Here is an 18,374-nt window from a genome sequence, read left to right as displayed (position 1 = left end):
CAAATGATAAATAAGGAAATTAGGATAGATTCTCCATCTTTTCAACAAAGTCTAGCAAGCGTTACAAAGTCAGTCTAGGTAAAATGTATGATAGAAGCTTCTTTACAACTAAGTTTGAAACACGGGCCCCAAAACACCTTTCTTCATTTAACTGAGGGATGTTGTTTTTACCTGAGGATGCTCAGGAAAGGCTGAGGAGAGAGTGAATGCTCTACCTGAGCCTTGAGGGATGAGTAATTCACAAGGTGCACAAAAATGAGAGGAATTCTAGATAGAAGAGGCATGGAGATATAGATGGGCTGGGATGGGGGAACTGAGGGTGTAGGAGTGGACAGTGAGAGGACTGCCATATCGCACACTATTGAATAGTAGGCTGCTAGCAGTGACATGCTGGGGGGAAATGAGCTGAAGGAGGTGAAGCCCAAGCACAGGACCCCCAGCGGGTGGGAAGAGTCAAGGGTCTCAAGTCTCTACTCACAGGTGATCCTCGGATAGGAAGCTGCACATGCAGATGTCAGAGGAATCTTACCAGTTGAAGTGTGGTGGGAAATGCACTTGGATCCCATGGTAAGCCAACAGCAACTCTAAATGCTGCTGTTTCCACTACTTTGAGTGCTTCAGTCTTGTCTGTACCCCTCCTCCCCAGCCCCAAACTACATTTTTTTTTTCCAAACTACAATTTCTGAAGAGACTTGCCTTGAGAACCATTTCTTTTATTAAGGCATCACTTGGACAGCATACAAACAGCACAAGCAGAAACTTCAAGCCCACACGCAGAATAAATTATGATATTTGTATTTAAAAGTGGACAACAGAAGAAGCTGTGTTGCCCAGAGGGCCTCCTGGTCCAGTGTCTGGAGACTCACAAGGTGTCAGCAGCCAACGAGAGTCCATGATAACATCTTCTGCAAGACATTTAGAAGCAAATGCTCCCCTCTGGACGTATCTAATGAGGCCCATGCTCCTGCATACAAGCATGTGTACACATGCGGATATACACACAGGTGAGGGGCAGGGAATAGCCTGTAAACAACTAGCTCAGCAACAAGTGAAGTGGACCCAGCTGTGTTTTCTGTCGGCTCTGGCAGCCGACAAGACCCTGGTACTTCTCTCTCACCAGCTCCCCAGCTGCTGTGGGAGGTGTGGGTGGGCTCCCAAGGCAGTGGCGGCCTGCTTACTGAGGCAAGGAGCCCAGTTTTGGCATCCTGGACTGCAGGTTGAGCACGCTGCAGCTTCCCATGCTACTTTCGCTGTCCAGCCTGCCACACTCTGCCTGCCACTCCCAGAGGAACAAGTGAAGAGATGTGCCCCAGGGAAGTATATGCACTTGGAATCCTGTGAGCTGTGGACAACTTCCACATGGGCACCTCTCCAGCAGTATGATGCTGTGGAAGCCACCTCCCTCCTCTTAAGCCTCATAATCCCCACCTGTATAATGGGGATGAGAGTACCTACTTCACAGGATTATCATAAGCAATTACTGATACTTTATATTTCCAAGTACCATGCTAGACTCAAGGTAAATGTGCAAAATCTGTTTTTTTTTTTCTTATCTTCTCCCCCATTTCTTCCTTTCTATTTTCCTATTTTCTATTTCCAGGTCAGTGTAGCCATCAGTGGTCATGTTGGCCCAGCTGGCACCCTCTTGACCAATAGGGCCTCTCCAACCTCAACAGGGATTGCCAATACATACTTCTCACTACCGCAGAACTGCACCACTGGCAGGGTCAAAGAAGAGGGGTGACTCAGGTGCCATCCGAGCCCAGGAGAGAGATCTGGGCTGCCTGACTGTCTCATCAATGATGGTGAGGTGCCACAATGGTGTGAAGAGATGAACACAAAATAGAGATGTACAGGTGGCCCTGAGATAAGTCTGACCGGAAGCTGGGACTGAGAGGTGGTACTGTTCTCAATCTTGAGCAGACACAAACCACCCCCTGCCGAGAGTGGACCATCCAAGTCCATAGGAGATATTTTTTTAGGAGGTTGGCCACCAAAAAGCCAATTTGATGAATTACAGTCCACAACTCTGGTTCTGTAGAAAATTTCTTTCCACTTCTGCATCTGTCTGTCCACCCAGCCATCCATCTGGTATATATAGAGTTTTGTACATTACAGGCTGACCAGAACAGAAGACCCTTTGTGCTCATTTAGCACCTTTTTATCTAAAGGGTATCTTTTATGGGCACTCAGCTGGAGTCTCTTACAGGAATGCTGTGAGGTAGTAACAAAACAGGCAATATCCCTCTGTGTGTATCAGGAAGTGCTCAAGGTACCATGGTGCTCAAATGAGCACACGAACGCGGAAAGGGCACCGGTCTGTTCCCTGAATGCCACAGCGGGTGACGCTATGGCTTATCCCGACAGAGCCCTAGGTCCAGACTTGCTCTGCTGGTCACACCAGTGTGGGTTTCAAATCATCTTTGAAGTTCACGATAGGCTTCGAGCGGGCCCACAGCTTTTCCCAGGAAGCCAGCGCCCCCGCAGGCTCAGGGTCAGTATCTGACGAGCCACTGTCACTGGAGTCAGAGGAGCTCTGGAAGCAAATCTCGCAGTAGGGCCGGTGGCAGCGGCAGAAGAGCTCGTCTGAGCTGCTGGATTCAGTGTCAAGGTAGCTACTCGGAGAAGACAAGGAGGGGCAGCCTGGGGACCCTGGGGGCTGCCGCAGCCCAGGCAGGTCGGGGGAGGCCTTGGATGGGCGTGGGGTAGCGGGACACAGCTTCCGGCCAGAACCGGAAGACTTTTGGGGAAAGGATGTGAGCCTCCCTTCGGCTCCCCGGGGCTCTGCCTGGCGCTGTGTGCGGCCCTCTAGGGCGCCTGGCTTGCCTCGAGGAGCAGGGAGTACTAAAGGATTCCCAGAAGAGGGTCTTGCTACCCTCGGATCAGCAGTTTGGGGGTCCAGGCAGGGGCTGTCCCTGTCCTGTACATTTTGCCCAGAAATGGCCCTGTTTACCCGATGCCCCACATAGGAGGGTACAGCGCCTAGAAAGTGTGACCGAGCCCGTTGTGCCGCCCGCCTTCTCCTCACCATGGAGGGGCTGAAGCCTGGCTCCTTGGAGAGGGGCACCTTCTGGGGCCTGTGGGCAGCATTGCTTTTCCAGGGCTGCTGGGGACAAGACAAGGAAGAGGGGAGGGGAGCCCCAGGGCCCAGGCCCAGATCTTGGAGGACTTCCTGAAGTTTCTCCCTGATCACTGAATTGACTCTTGACAGTTGCTCTGGGGGCCCCTCTGAGTTCTCTACCTGCCCATGTTTCTGGGGAACAGAGCCTTCTTCACTTTGCGTGAGACACTGGTGGAGAGCCATGGGTACCTGGTCTCTTCTTTCTGCAGTCTGGCTTTGCTCAGCCCATGGCTTCTGGCTGCAGCCCAAATGTAAAGGATTAGAAAGGTCTTTCAAGTCAGAAATTTTCTGCTTCTGCCCTGTGGAGGGGCTGGTGTCCTTCACAGGCCCCTTGAGGCCTTCTACACTTGAGGCCAGCACTGAGGTGCTCTGGGAGTCCTGGGTGGCCGCACTGGTATCATTCTGAGAGTCAGAGAGACATTCTGAAGGCCCTTGAGGTGCCAGGCTATGGGCAGAGGCTGTGGCCAGGATGTCCTTGTGGTGGGAAGAGGCAGGTGGCACAGCCTCCTCTGGGAGGTCAGAGGAGCACCCTGCTGACATCAGTCTCACCAGCTTCTCTCTGGCATTGTTTACTTGTTCTTGCAGGCTTTCAATCACAGCATTTTTCTATAAAACAAAAGCAAAACTATCAACAAAAGATGCTGCTGAGGGTTTTCACAGTGTCTCCCATGGTGGAGAGATCTCAGTTTAAATCCATTTCTCCACATACTAGCTGGTGATCTTAGGCCCTGAGGAGGCACCTTCTTGAAGTGAAATGAGATGATGCATATAAAGGGTTTAGCACAATAAACTGACATGTGCTCAGTGAAGATTAACTATCATTTATTGTTGTATGATCTTAATCCCCCCATATGTCCCCAAACTGTAGCACTGTCTGCAATAAGAGAGGTTGCGGGGAGTGGGGGGTGGTGCACAGTCAGGCTGCATGCTGGCTGCTGCAGACCCTCTCAGAACTGAGGAGGGGGTCAGGTCGCTCTGCAGAACCACAGTCTAAACAGTGTTTTGGATGGCCATCTCTGGGTATATCAATCACACTTTTGCAAAATACAGATGACTTTGAGGCACCTGTGAAGAAGATGAAGGACTGGGGAAACAAGCATCCTACCTCTTGCTAAATAGCCTAGAAACTGGGGAGAACATGGAAATGATAGATTCCTGGGCCAGTACGACAAGACTGGAGCCAAGGGTGGAGATGGGGTTTAGGGTGGAGTGAGAATATCAGGTTGGTGTTATCACCTCCCTCGGCTGACACATGGGGGTGGGAGGCCAACACTATCATGTGACACTATCAGCTGTTGGTATCTCCCAAAGAAATGCAGGCATCAGAATTACTGGAGAAGCTGAGCTGCCGACCTGCTGCTTGGTTGTTAGTTGATAAACAGGCTGTGCCTAGGATGATGGCAGGTGACAGCTACAGAGATATGCCATTCCAACTGCAGGACCATGGGGCACGAAGTAGGAGGACTAACGCAGTGTGTGCCCTGAGAACCCTCTGGTGCTACAGCAGCTGTTTGCCTGATGTCCACCTTCTGAAATTTCTGTTTGAAGGCAGTGGAGCAGGAAAGAGATCATCATAGGGAACTGATGGTCTTGGGGCAGATGACATGGTTGAGGGTTTGGGGAAGGGTTTGTGGAAAATTCTTCAAGAGACGGGAATACCAGACCACTCGACCTGCCTTTGAGAAACCTGTATGCAGGTCAGGAAGCAACAGTTAGAACTGGACATGGAACAACAGACTGGTTCCAAATAGGAAAAGGAGTGCGTCAAGGCTGTATATTGTCACCCTGCTTATTTAACTTATATGCAGAGTACATCATGAGAAACGCTGGGCTGGAGGAAGCACAAGATGGAATCAAGACTGCTGGGAGAAATATCAATAACCTCAGATATGCAGATGACACTACCCTTATGGAGAAAGTGAAGAAGAACTAAAGAGCCTCTTGATGAAAGTGAAAGAGCAGAGTGAAAAAGTTGGCTTACAGCTCAACATTGAGAAAACTAAGATCATGGCATCTGGTCCCATCACTTCGTGGCAAATAGATGTGGAACAGTGGAAACAGTGGCTGACTTTATTTTGGGGGGCCCCAAAATCATCACAGATGGTGATTGCAGCTATGAGATTAAAAGACGCTTATTCCTTGGAAGAAAAATTATGACCAACCTGGATAGCATGTTAAAAAGCAGAGGCATTACTTTGTCAACAAAGGTCTGTCTAGTCAAGGCTATGGTTTTTCCAGTGGTCATGTATGGATGTGAGAGTTGGACTATAAAGAAAGCTGAGCGTCGAAGAAATGATGCATTTGGACTGTGGTGTTGGAAAAGACTCTTGAGAGTCCCATGGACTGCAAGGAGATCCAACCAATCCATCCTAAAGGAGATCAGTCCTAGGTGTTCATTGGAAGAACTGATGTTGAAGCTGAAACTCCAATACTTTGGCTATCTGATGTGAAGAGCTGACTCATTTGAAAAGACCCTGATGCTGGGAAAGATTGAGGGCAAGAGGAGAAGGGGACGACAGAGGATGAGATGGTTGGACGGCATCACTGACTCAATGGACATGGGTTTGGGTGGACTCCGGGACTTGGTGATGGACAGGGAGGCCTGGCATGCTGCAATTCATGGGGTCGCAGAGTCAGACACGAAGGAGCGACTGAATTGAACTGAACTGAACTCCTTGGAAGGAAAGTTATGACCAACCTAGACAGCATATTAAAAAGCAGAGACATTACTTTGCCAACAAAGGTCTGTCTAGTCAAGGCTATGGTTTTTCCAGTGGTCACGTATGGATGTGAGAGTTGGACTATAAAGAAAGCTGAGCGTCGAAGAAATGATGCATTTGGACTGTGGTGTTGGAGAAGACTCTTGAGAGTCCCATGGACTGCAAGGAGATCCAACCAGTCCATCCTAAAGGAGATCAGTCCTAGGTGTTCATTGGAAGAACTGATGTTGAAGCTGAAACTCCAATACTTTGGCTATCTGATGCGAAGAGCTGACTCATTTGAAAAGACACTGATGCTGGGAAAGATTGAGGGCAGGAGGAGAAGGGGAAGACAGAGGATGAGATGGTTGGATGGTATCACCGACTAAATGGACATGGGTTTGGGTGGACTCTGGGAGCTGGTGATGGACAGGGAGGCCTGATGTGCTGTGGTTCATGGGGTCACAAAGAGTCGGACATGACTGAGCAACTGAACTGACTGAACTGTTGCCATCCCCTTTAGAAGTTCAGGATGAGTATTTAGATGTCCATTTATTGCAAGCATGGGTTTCCCTGGTGGCTCAGCTGGTAAAGAATCTGCCTGTAATGCGGGAAACCTGGGTACAGTCCCTGGGTTGGGAAGATCCTCTGGAGAAGGGAATGGCTACCCACTCCAGTATTCTGGCCTGGAGAATTCCATGGACTATATAGTCTGTGGGGTTGCAAAGAGTTGGACACAACTGAGTGACTTTCACTCTACTGGAAGCATGCTTAGTTGCTCAGTCAAGTCTGACTCTTTGCAACCCCATGGATTGTAGCCCACCAGGCTCCTCTGTCCATGGGATTCTCAATGCAAGAATAGTGGAATGGGTTGCCATGCCCTTCTCCAGGGGATCTTCCCAACCCAGGGATCAAACCTGCGATTCCTGTGACTCCTGCATTGCAAGCAGATTCTTTACCCACTGAGCCACCTGAGAAGCCTACTCATTTATTATGCCCTAGAAAGAAAAGAGTGTTTCCCTTCTTTAGGATTCCTGACACAAGTCACCTATGGACAAACCTGTGGTTTCTTCTCGAGTAGATATGGAAGAGTTAACTACTGTATAGCACAGGGAATGCTACTCAGTGCTCTGTAGTGACCTAAATGGGAAGGAAATCTAAAAAAGCAGGGATATATGTATACGTATAGCAGATTCACTTTGCTGTATGGAAGAAACTAACACAACATTATATAGCAACTGTACTCCAATAAAAATTAATTAAGAAAGATATGGAAGAGTTGCCCAGAAGTGACTCTTTGAGGGAACAGTAAATTAAGTAAACTAGTCTGACAGTAGTCTTCTGGCAGCAACTCCAAGATTGCTTGGACTTATAAGCCTGGAGGTGCCTTATAAGCAGGAGGTGATTTTTCTGACTATGGTACTCCCAGTTTCATCCTGATTTATTTTAGTCTGCTTCTCTTATCCTCGGGAGAGAGTCCCGGACCAGTGAGCAACTGGTGAATAAGCGGAAGGACTTGCAGCAGAGCGCCTGCCTGCCTGTTCACCCTTCTCAGGCGCAGAGCAGTGAGGGCTGGGTGTTGTCGGGGAAACATAGGTGATTCAAGGACTTGCCAGGAGCAGAGTGGGTGAGTCACAGGAAGATATTCACTCAGGCTCTTCGATAACTGGGTGGTGCCAGGTATCTCCCTGAGGGGGTGGCTGTGCTGGCTGCACTGGAGGTACCCCAACTCTCTTTCTTTTCACCAGCCCTTACTTGTGAAGCCCACCTTCCACATTCTCAGGCTGGCTTAAGGAGGCCTCTGCCGTCTCACAGAGTTGGGAGGAAGCCATCAGCTGATGACAACTGCCCCAGCAAGCAAACTATGCTGCCTTCTTGTGTCTTATTTACAAATTCCTCCTTGTATGGTGTGGCATGTGCACGCTCAGTTGTGTCCGACTCTTTGTGACCCCATGGACTATAGCCCCCCAGGCTCCTCTGTCCATGGGATTTTCCAGGCAAGAAATACTGGAGTGGGTTGTCATTTCCTTCTCCAGGAGACGTTCCCGCCTCAGGGATTGAGCCCATGTCTGTTGTATCTCCTGCACTGACAGGTAGATTCTTACCACTTGTGCCACCTGGGAAGCCTATTACAGTATAAGAAAACAGTATAAACATTTGATCGGGAGGAATACTCTTCTCCAGCAAACCAAACATCTGAAGCTGGCTGGTGACAGATTTAGAAACAGTCAGCCTAATCAGTAAATCTCCCTTCTTACAGAAAAGGAAGTGGAACTTTGTTTTCACCGTGGCTGCATACTAATCAGAGGCGTGGTTTGCCATTGTTAGACTAAAATCTGACAGACCATGCATTGAAATGAGCTTATTAACAATTACTTTTGGCACACCCAGTGAAGCAAAACATCTGTGGGGATGTTTCATAGGCTGCAGGCCACAGGGAGAAATGGAATATCTTGTTTCTGTGCTCCAAGGAAGAGAAGTAATAGGTGAATTTCCTCTGCTGCAGAATGTACAGGGAAGTCCCTCCAGCTCCGGAAGGGTTATACCTGCTGGCTTCCACACAGCCTGGGAACTGAGGGTGGATGCTGCCCCAAACAGCCTCTGGGGACCCCAGCCACAGGGAAGGCGGGGAAGAATGAGAAAATGAACCACCCAGACCATGGGAAAGTAGGAGGACACCAGGGTGGCAGAGGGGCTGCAGAGGAGGGAAGTGCAGCCAAGAAGCTGGACTCAGGGAGGCAAGAGAGACTCCTGTGTTTATGTCCTGGACAGGGCTGGAGGTGGGGATGCAGATGCTGGAGCCTCTCCTGGCCTGCCACAGGGCCCTGGGATGGGCTGCTGGTTCTCAGGCCTGTTCTGGAAATACGTTCCAGGTGTTGGGAGTCGGGGGCAGGAGGCCAGCATTTTACTGCCTAAGCATCTGCTCCCGATTATGGCTCTTCCTCTGTAGACTAGAGGCATCTTTCTGGATACAGCAGATTCAGTCACTGCGTGGGAAACAGGGTAGCATGGCAGGAGTACAAAAAGCACGTCACAAATTACCATAAGGCTAAAGAGTCAGGCCACTTGGCTGTTCTAACATGAGCTGATTGTGAATGAAAACCATGCTGGGTGTTCTCGCCAAGTTTCTGGCCTTCTGTTTAGCTGGGGGAAAAAAAAGCTTCTTTGAAGATTTCAGAGTATCAATGGCAATGCTACTGCCTTGCCAGGTGGGAAGAAATCTGGCTTTGAAAAAAGGTCCTGACTGCTTCATAAATAGTAAAGACATGAAGTATACTCTGATGGATAAAAATGGTCCAGAACAGAAGGAATGATGTGAAAGACTGAGGGGACCTGGGGAGCTGAATTCTTTCACAGGTTGCATTTCATAGGTCTCCAACACACCATCCTTTTGCACAGGGACTACTGATACCCAAGTGTTAGTCTAATACAAAAAAGTGTAGTTTCCCAAATAGCATTACCCAGGTATGTTCTGTACTAAAAAAATTATATGGAATATAATTTAATTACTGTGAAGAAAACTACTAATTCCTCTGGGCCCCATGCCTCCCCAAGTTTTCCCATGTGCTTTCTTCAAGCCCACACCACTCTGCCCGGTTCTGGGAGAGGTGCCAACTTTGGCTCAAGATCAGAAAAAAGAAGGACTAGGGGCTGCCCTGTACCCTGCTTAGTGCTACTATGATAGTCAAAGGCTCTATTCATTCTCTTCTCCATATTTAGATACTTTTTAATTTTCTGGGTTGGTGGGATGACAAAGATTTCTAGTTGGCACCTCGAAAAGATAGTGAAGGACCCTAGAGGATCTTGGAAACCAGGGCACCATGCTATGTAAAGAAAGAATGTATCCTATAGAAGATGCCAGCACGAACTACTACTACTCAGGGACTTTACAATGCTGTTCCCCACACTTGGAATGCTTTTCCCTGCCACTCTTTGCCTGGTCAATCTATAGTTAACTTCAGCTCTCAGCTTAGTGAGTCTTTTCTGACCACTCTAAATTAGATTCTCCTGTCCTCACCACTCACTACTCTTTCTTCCCACTCTGTTTCTTGCCTTCATAATTCTTATCACCATTTATAACTGTATGGCTACTTGATCAGTCTCTATTTCCTCCACTACACCATGAGCTTCATGAAGGTAGAGACTGTTTTGTTCCTCAGCACTTAGCACAATGCCTGGCACACATCTGTCCAATGAATGAATGAAGTGGGTGAGGGTCAGCAACAGGAGCAGTGGCTGGGGAAACGCTGAGGTTTTGCTTGCTAAAAAAGCAAGACAGTTCCAGAAAAACATCTATTTCTGCTTTATTGACTATGCCAAAGCCTTTGACTGTGTGGATCACAAGAAACTGCGGAAAATTCTGAAAGAGATGAGAATACCAGACCACCTGACTGCCTCTTGAGAAACCTATATGGAGGTCAGGAAGCAACAGTTAGAAATGGACATGGAACAACAGACTGGTTCCAAATAGGAAAAGGAGTGCGTCAAGGCTGTATATTGTCACCCTGCTTATTTAACTTATATGCAGAGTACATCATGAGAAACACTGGACTGGAAGAAACACAAGCTGGAATCAAGATTGCTGGGAGAAATATCAATATTCTCAGATATGCAGATGATACTACCCTTATGGAGAAAGTGAAGAAGAACTAAAGAGCCTCTTGATGAAAGTGAAAGAGGAGAGTGAAAAAGCTGGCTTAAAGCTCAACATTCAGAAAACGAAGATCATGGCATCTGGTCCCATCACTTCATGGCAAATAGATGGGGAAACAGTGGAAACAGTGTCAGACTTTATTTTCTTGGGCTCCAAAATCACTGCAGCCATGAAATTAAAAGACGCTTACTCCTTGGAAGAAAAGTTATGACCAACCTAGATAGCATATTGAAAAGCAGAGACATTACTTTGCCAACAAAGGTCCATCTATTCAAGGCTATGGTTTTTCCAGTGGTCATGTATGGATGTGAGAGTTGGACTGTGAAGAAAGCTGAGTGCCGAAGAATTGATGCTTTTGAACTGTGGTGTTGGAGAAGACTCTTGAGAGTCCCTTGGACTGCAAAGAGATCCAACCAGTCCATCCTAAAGGAAATCAGTCCTGAATGTTCATTGGAAAGACTGACTTTGAAGCTGAAACTCCAATACTTTGGCCATCTGATGCAAAGAGCTGACTCATTTGAAAAGACCCTGATGCTGGGAAAGGGTGAGGGCAGGAGGAGAAGGGGACGACCAAAGATAAGATGGTTGGATGGTATCACCGATTCTATGGACATGAGTTTCAGTAAATTCCAGGGATTGGTGATGGATAGGGAGGCCTGGTGTGCTGCAGTCCATGGGGTCGCAAAGAGTCAGACATGACTGAGTGACTGAACTGAAGGGAAACCTTGTGTGCACCAGGACCCAGGAGAAAGGAGCAGTGACCCCATAAGAGACTAATCAGACTTGCCCATGAGTGTCCAGGAGTCTCCAGCAGAGGCATGGGTTGGTGGTGGCCTGCTGCAGGGTCGGGAGCACTGAGTGCAGTGGGGCCTTTTGAAGGAAGTCGCCATTATTTTCATTACCTGCCCATCAGAACAAGACCCAGCTTCCCCCTCAGTTAGTTTCTCCCATCAGGAAGCTTCCATAAGCCTCTTATCCTAATCCATCAGAGGGCAGACAGAATGAAAACCACGATCACAGGAAACTAATCAAACTGACCACATGGACCACAGCCTTGTCTAACTCAATGAAACTATGAGCCATGCCTTGTAGGGCCACCCAAGATGGACAGGTCATGGAGGAGAGTTCTGATAAAACGTGGTCCACAGGAAAAGGGAATGGCAAACCACTTCAGTATTCTTGCCTTGAGAACCCTATGAACGGTATGAAAAGGCAAAAAGATAGGACACTGAAAGATAAACTCCCCACGTCGGTAGGTGCCCAATATGCTACTGGAGAACAGTGGAGAAATAACTCCAGAAAGAATGAAGAGATGGAGCCAAAGCAAAAACAATACCCAGTTGTGGATGTGACTGGTGATAGAAGTAAAATCCAATGCTGTAAAGAACAATATTGAATATTGAAACTCTGTATTCACATGGGTATATCTTTCCTTTTCTCCTTTGCCTTTTGCTTCTCTTCTTTTCTCAGCTATTTAAAAAGCCTCGTCAGACAACCATTTTGCCTTTTTGCCTTTCTTTTTCTTGGGAACGGTCTTGATCCCTGCCTCCTGTACAATGTCACAAGCCTCTGTCCATAGTTCAAGGTAAATTGGAAGTGGTCAAACAAGAGATGGCAAGAGTGAACACTGACATTTTAGGAATCAGCGAACTAAGATGGACTGGAATGGGTGAATTTAACTCAGATGACCATTATATCTACTACTGTGGGCAGGAATCCCTTAGAAGAAATGGAGTAGCCTTCATAGTCAACAAAAGAGTCTGAACTACAGTACTTGGATGCAATCTCAAAAATAACAGAATGATCTCTGTTTCCAAGGCAAACCATTCAATATCACAGTAATCCAAGTCTATACCCCAACCAGTAATGCAGAAGAAGCTGAGTACAAAACGGAGTAGGTCAAAGGCTAACAGAGTTTTGCCGAGAGAACGCACTGGCCATAGCAAACACCCTCTTCCAACAACACAAGAGAAGACTCTACACATGGACATCACCAGATGGTCAATATCGAAATCAGATTGATTATATTCTTTGCAGCCAAAGATGGAGAAGCTCTATACAGTCAGCAAAAACAAGACCAGGAGCTGACTGTGGCTCAGATCATGAACTCCTTACTGCCAAATTCATACTTAAATTGAAGAAAGTAGGGAAAACCATAGACCATTCAGGTATGATCTAAATCAAATCTCTTATGATTATACAGTGAAAGTGACAAATAGATTCAAGGGATTAGATCTTATAGAGTGCCTGAAGAACTATGGACAGAGGCTTGTGACATTGTACAGGAGGCAGGGATCAAGACCAATCCCAAGAAAAAGAAATGCAAAAAGGCAAAATGGTTGTCTGACGAGGCCTTTTAAAGCTGAGAAAAGAAGAGAAGCGAAAGGCAAAGGAGAAAAGGAAAGATATACCCATTTGAATACAGAGTTTCAAAGGATAGCAAGGAGAGATAAGAAAGCCTTCCTCAGTGATCAGTGCAAAGAAATAGAGACCAATAGAATGGGAAAAACTAAAGATCTCTTCAAGAAAATGAGAGATACCAAGGGAATATTTCATGCAAAGATGGGCACAATAAAGGACAGAAATGGTATGGACCTAACAAAAGCAGAGGAGTTTAAGAAGAGGTGGCAAGAATACACAAAAGATCTTCATGAGCCAGATAACCATAATGGTGTGATCACTCACCTTGAGCCAGATATCCTGGAATGTGATGTCAAGTGGGACTTAGGAAGCATCACTATGACCAAAGCTAGTGGAGGTGATGGAATTCCAGTTGAGCTATTTCAAATCCTAAAAGATGATGCTGTTAAAGTGTTGCACTCAATGTGCCAGCAAATTTGGAAGACTCAGCAGTGGCTACAGGACTGGAAAAGGTCAGTTTTCATTCCAATCCCTAAGAAAGGCAATGCCAAAGAATGTTTAAACTACCATACAATTGCACTCATCTCACACACTAGCAAATTAATGCTGAAAATTCTCCAAGCCAGGCTTCAACAGAATGTGAACTGTGAACTTCCAGAAAGTTCAAGCTGGATTTAGAAAAGGCAGAGGAACCAGAGATCAAATTGCCAACATCCGTTGGATCATACAAAAAGGAAGAGAATTCCAGAAAAACATCTACTTCTGCTTTATTGATTATGTCAAAGCCTTTGACAGTGTAGATCATAACAAACTGTGGAAAATTTTTCAACGATGGGAATACCAGACCACCTGACGTGCCTCCTGAGAAATCTGTATGCTGGTCAAGAAGCAACAGTTAGAACTGGACATGGAACTTCAGACTGGTTCCAAATCGGGAAAGGAATACATCAAGGCTGTACATTGTCACCCTGCTTATTTAACTTATATGCAGAGTACATCATGAGAAATGCCGGGCTGGATGAAGCACAAGCTGGAATCAAGATTGCTGGGAGAAATATCAATAACCCCAGATATGCAGATTACACCACCCTTATGCAGAAAGTGAAGAACTAAAGAGTCTCTTGATGAAAATGAAAGAAAAGAGTGAAAAAGTTGGCTGAAAAGTCAACATTCAGAAAACGAAGATCATGGCATCTGGTGCCATCACTTCATGGGAAATAGATGGGGAAACAATGGAAACAGTGAGAGACTTTATTTTGGGGGGCTCCAAAATCACTGCAGATGGTGATTGCAGCCATGAAATTAAAAGACACTTGCTCCTTGGAAGGAAAGCTATGACCAACCTAGACAGCATATTAAAAAGCAAGACATTACTTTGCCAACAAAGGTCTGTCTAGTCAAAGCTATGGTTTTCCAGTGGTCATGTATGGATGTGAGAGTTGGACTATAAAGAAAGCTGAGCGACAAAAAATTGCTGCTTTGGAACTGTGGTGTTGGAGAAGATTCTTGAGAGTCCCTTGGACTGCAAGGAGATCCAATCAGTCCAACCTAAAGGAAATCAGTCCTGAATATTCATTGGAAGGACTGATGCTGAAGCTGAAACTCCAATACTTTGGCCACCTGATGCAAAGAACTGACTCATGTGAAAAGACCCTGATTCTGGGAAAGATTGAAGGAGGGAGGAGAAGGGGACAACAGAGGATGAGATGGTTGGATGGCATCACCAACTCGACGGACATGAGTTTGAATAAGCTCCGGGACTTGGTGACGGACAGGGAGGCCTGGCATCCTGCAGTCCATGGGGTCGCAAACAGTAAGACACGACTGAACAACTGAATTGACCTGAAGGGAGACCAGGATGGCCAGGAAGTGGAGAAATGGAAAGAGAAGGAATGTTAGCAATGAGGCAACGGGGGCCCACCAATGCATGACTGGAGTTCTTTCTAGAGAAGCCAGCAGGCAGGGGTCTGGCTTACTTCTGTGAGGAGTCTCTCCATGGAGTTTTTCTCTCCTCTAATGTGGCAATTCTGCTCCTCACCATACTGGGTGTGCAAGCTTTTGCTGGGAGTGCTGAAATATTTGGCCATGCGTCTGATTGTTTGGTTTTCGTCTTCAAATGCCTTCCATTGCTTCAGCTGTTAGAGAAAAGAACACATGTTATTTATTTAATTACACACCCAGAAACATTCTCTTACTCTTTCTCAAAAACACCAAGGAATGACAGCATCACAGATACACAAATGGACAAATTATCCTCTCCTCAGAGCGTACCTTGGAAAGTTCACAAACAGCAATAACAGAAGATTTAGAGAAAGTTAAGGTTATAGTGTTTAAAAAACGCCAAAGGAAGATGATGACAGGTTGATGAAACAGAACAATCTCTGCTGGACCCATCAACTGAACCCACTGCTGGACTGTCAGAGAAAACCAGGGCTGAGACATACTCCTGGGGTCACATTCTTAAGCCAAAGTTCAGGAGCTATAACAGGATTAAGCAAGCTAAACACCATAGGTTTCAAATGAAGCTGGTCTTAGCTGCATGTAACTGTTCTTCATTATTCTTACTTGTTGAGTGACTGTGCTTACTGCCCCTGAAAGCCCAGTTCCCTCTGCTGCTGCAGCTGCTAAGTCGCTTCAGTCGTGTCCGACTCTGTGCGACCCCACAGATGGCAGCCCACCAGGCTCCTCTGTCCCTGGGATTCTCCAGGCAAGAACACTGGAGTGGGTTGCCATTTCCTTCTCCACTAGTTTCCTCTAGAGGACTTCTAACCCAAATCAGTAATCAAAGCTCATACAAAGAGAAAACCACAAATGTCAGTAAAAATCAATAAAAACGACAGAACATTAGGTCTGTGATCTGACCATCTTTTTTCCTTGACAAATCAAGAAAGACTCAGAAGGAGTTTGACTTGTTTAGGTCCACGTGGCAACACTTAGTAGCAGAGTCATGGCTGTAACCAGGTTGCTGTGCCACTCTGCACATTCTCAATGCAGCTGATGAAGACAGATAATCAACTGTGAGGGTTCTGGGGAATGTTTTTCAGAAGATACTCGTTTTCAGAACTGGTCTATGGATGCACAGGTTGGTTTAGTTTAACAGGGATGGGGCTGAACAGAGGACATTTGCTAAGAGGGCTATGCTTCTGAGCCTCTGAGACACTCCTGGTGAACGCCAGTGACATGATGCCAGGGGAGGCCACAGGGCTGGAGGCATCTCCTTTTCCCCTAGGAATTCTCATAATGAAGAGCCCCAGTGATGGGCTCTGGACATTTTGGCACGTTAGCTCTAGAAATGATGCTGAGAGGTCTGCAGGGTGCCTCCCAGGGATCCTGGGATGTCTTTGCTCGCTCATCAGACATTTGCTGAGCTCTGGCTTTGGAAGGTAGGTAAGTTTCATGTCTCAGATTCTAAATCTCACCATCAATTTCAATACCATGTTCTCCATAAGTCCTCTTGGGTCCCCTGTTAACTCAGCACGAGTCCTTCATGGTATCAGGAGTCTATGTGACCTGTGCTGGGTCAGGCCAGGAACCTGCCCTGTCAGATGCCCTTCTTGAAGGCCCCCTTCCTAGGGCACTGTCATCTCACCACTGAGCTCAGGAGTTACTGGAGCCCAGCACTGCAGGGTCACGCTATGGCTGTGGGTGAGTGGCATTGACCTCCAGCACTGCTCTCCTAGCACTGGCCCTGGCAGTGTCACAGTATCTCTGTGGTCCCTCAGGGCCCCTCATCTCCCTAGCTTTTCCTTTCTCTCCCCCCAGCACCTCCAGCCCAAGCCTTCCCTGCAGAGCTGCTGGAGGAGCTGCTCAACATTTGTGTAAGGATGCTTCCAAGACTTTTGATATGTCTATCCTAAAGGAGATCAGTCCTGGGTGTTCATTGGAAGGACTGATGTTGAAGCTGAAACTCCCAATACTTTGGCCACCTGATGTGAAGAGCTGACTCATTTGAAAAGACCCTGATGTTGGGAAAGATTGAGGGCAGGAGGAGAAGGGGACGATAGAGGATGAGATGGTTGGATGGCATCACCAATTCGATGGACATGGGTTTGGGTGAACTCCAGGAGTTGGTGATGGACAGGGAGGCCTGGTGTGCTGCAGTTCATGGGGTCGCAAAGAGTTAGACACGACTGAGCGACTGAACTGAACACCATAAGCTGGCTGGGTAAAGTCAGGGTGCCCCTGACTAAAGGCCCCTGCCCCTCCAATCTCATCCCCCTTAATTCCCCATTTGTGAAGGTCCTAGTCCTTAAGACCTGAGGATTTCTGAATTATGGCTATAAATGACCCTTAGGTCACAATTTCAGGACCTCTCCATGGCCCTTCCTTCAAGACAGGCAGTCTTGTTTTCTCAGCATCAGGGCTCTGTGGGTGTGGTAGGAAGAAAATGGCTCCTCAAAGATGTTTCCCTTCTAATCCCAGGCACTTGTGAATATGTTATGTTACATGGAAAAAGGAATTTTGCAAGTGTTATTGAGTTTAAAATTGTGAGATGAGATTCCGGATTATCCAGGTGGGCCCAATGTAATCACAAAAGTCCTTACAAGAGGGAGGCAGAAAGGGAGATGTGACAACAGAAAGAGAGACCTAAATTTGCTGTGCTGTGGCTCTGAAGATGGAGGGAAGAGCTGCGAGTTGAAGAACGCAGGAAAAGGCCTGGAAACAGATTCTCCCCCAAAGCCTCTAGAAGCCGTGCAGACCCAGTAGCACTTTGATTTCAGCCAAATAAGACGCATGTCAGATCTCTGACCACCAAAACTATCAGATATTAAATATGTATTGCTTAAGGCCCTCAGTTTGTAGGAGTTTGTTATAACAGCAATAGGAAACCAAAATAGTGGGATTAAGCCTCAGGTCTTTAACTGGGTGCACCCAGGCCTTTGGACATTCACCCCATGTGCCTCTCTCACTTCCTGCCACTTTACCCTTGTTTGAATTTGTGCTTTGAAAAGAGCAAAGACTCGTGGTATTCCAAACACCTCTTCTCTCTTACACCTTGCTGCCTCTGTCACAGGGTTTCCTCCTTGGAAGTGCCACCCACTGCCCTTCCCCAGTCTGCTCTGTGAACTCTGACTCCTCCTTCAAGAGGCCCAAGCACAGCATTTTTTGAGGTAGTGTCACTGAGTTCTCAAGACAGGCTGGGGCACCCCTTCCTTGGCATCAAGTAACATCCTTAAACACTTAACTCAGGTGTTATTAATCATTTCACATCTGCTCCCAACTAGACCTAGACTGAGGCCATGTTTAATTGCATGTTCCCAACAGTTAATACATGGATGGACAGATATGTGAACAAACGAAGGCAGCTCTCCTTTAAAAAGCTCATCTGTCTGCTAAGGGTGCTGAGACATTTACAGAAGACTGTAAGGCAGAGTAGAAAGTTGTGAGTAACTTCCTGGAGGAGCAGATGAAACACTCCGTGGGTCTAGAAAATAAAATAATGTCCTATCTCAGGACCCGCCTGCCTCTCAAAAGATGGAGGGAGGGGACAGGGGTGGTTGGAAGGATGGGTCACGTTTAAGTCACAAAAGCAGAGACT

General features: G+C 46.9%; 1 protein-coding gene across 1 annotated transcript in view; it reads right to left on the bottom strand.

Moving 5' to 3' along the window:
* Nucleotides 1-692: 692 nt before the first annotated feature.
* The window catches only part of GPR156 (G protein-coupled receptor 156), a 78,472-nt gene continuing 60,790 nt past the window's right edge, over nt 693-18,374 (bottom strand). The window contains exons 8-9 of the mRNA XM_040251203.1: nt 14,812-14,970; nt 693-3,727 (exon numbers count right to left, since the gene is read on the bottom strand). Coding sequence (XP_040107137.1) covers nt 2,396-3,727; nt 14,812-14,970 — 1,491 coding nt within the window. The 3' untranslated portion in view covers nt 693-2,395. The remainder of the gene's footprint in view (nt 3,728-14,811; nt 14,971-18,374) is intronic.

Source organism: Oryx dammah, unplaced genomic scaffold (genome assembly GCF_014754425.2).
Source record: "Oryx dammah isolate SB20612 unplaced genomic scaffold, SCBI_Odam_1.1 HiC_scaffold_2, whole genome shotgun sequence".
Taxonomy (NCBI): domain Eukaryota; kingdom Metazoa; phylum Chordata; class Mammalia; order Artiodactyla; family Bovidae; genus Oryx; species Oryx dammah.
Note: the sequence above shows the minus strand (reverse complement) of the source record. Positions and strands in the feature narration are given on the sequence as shown.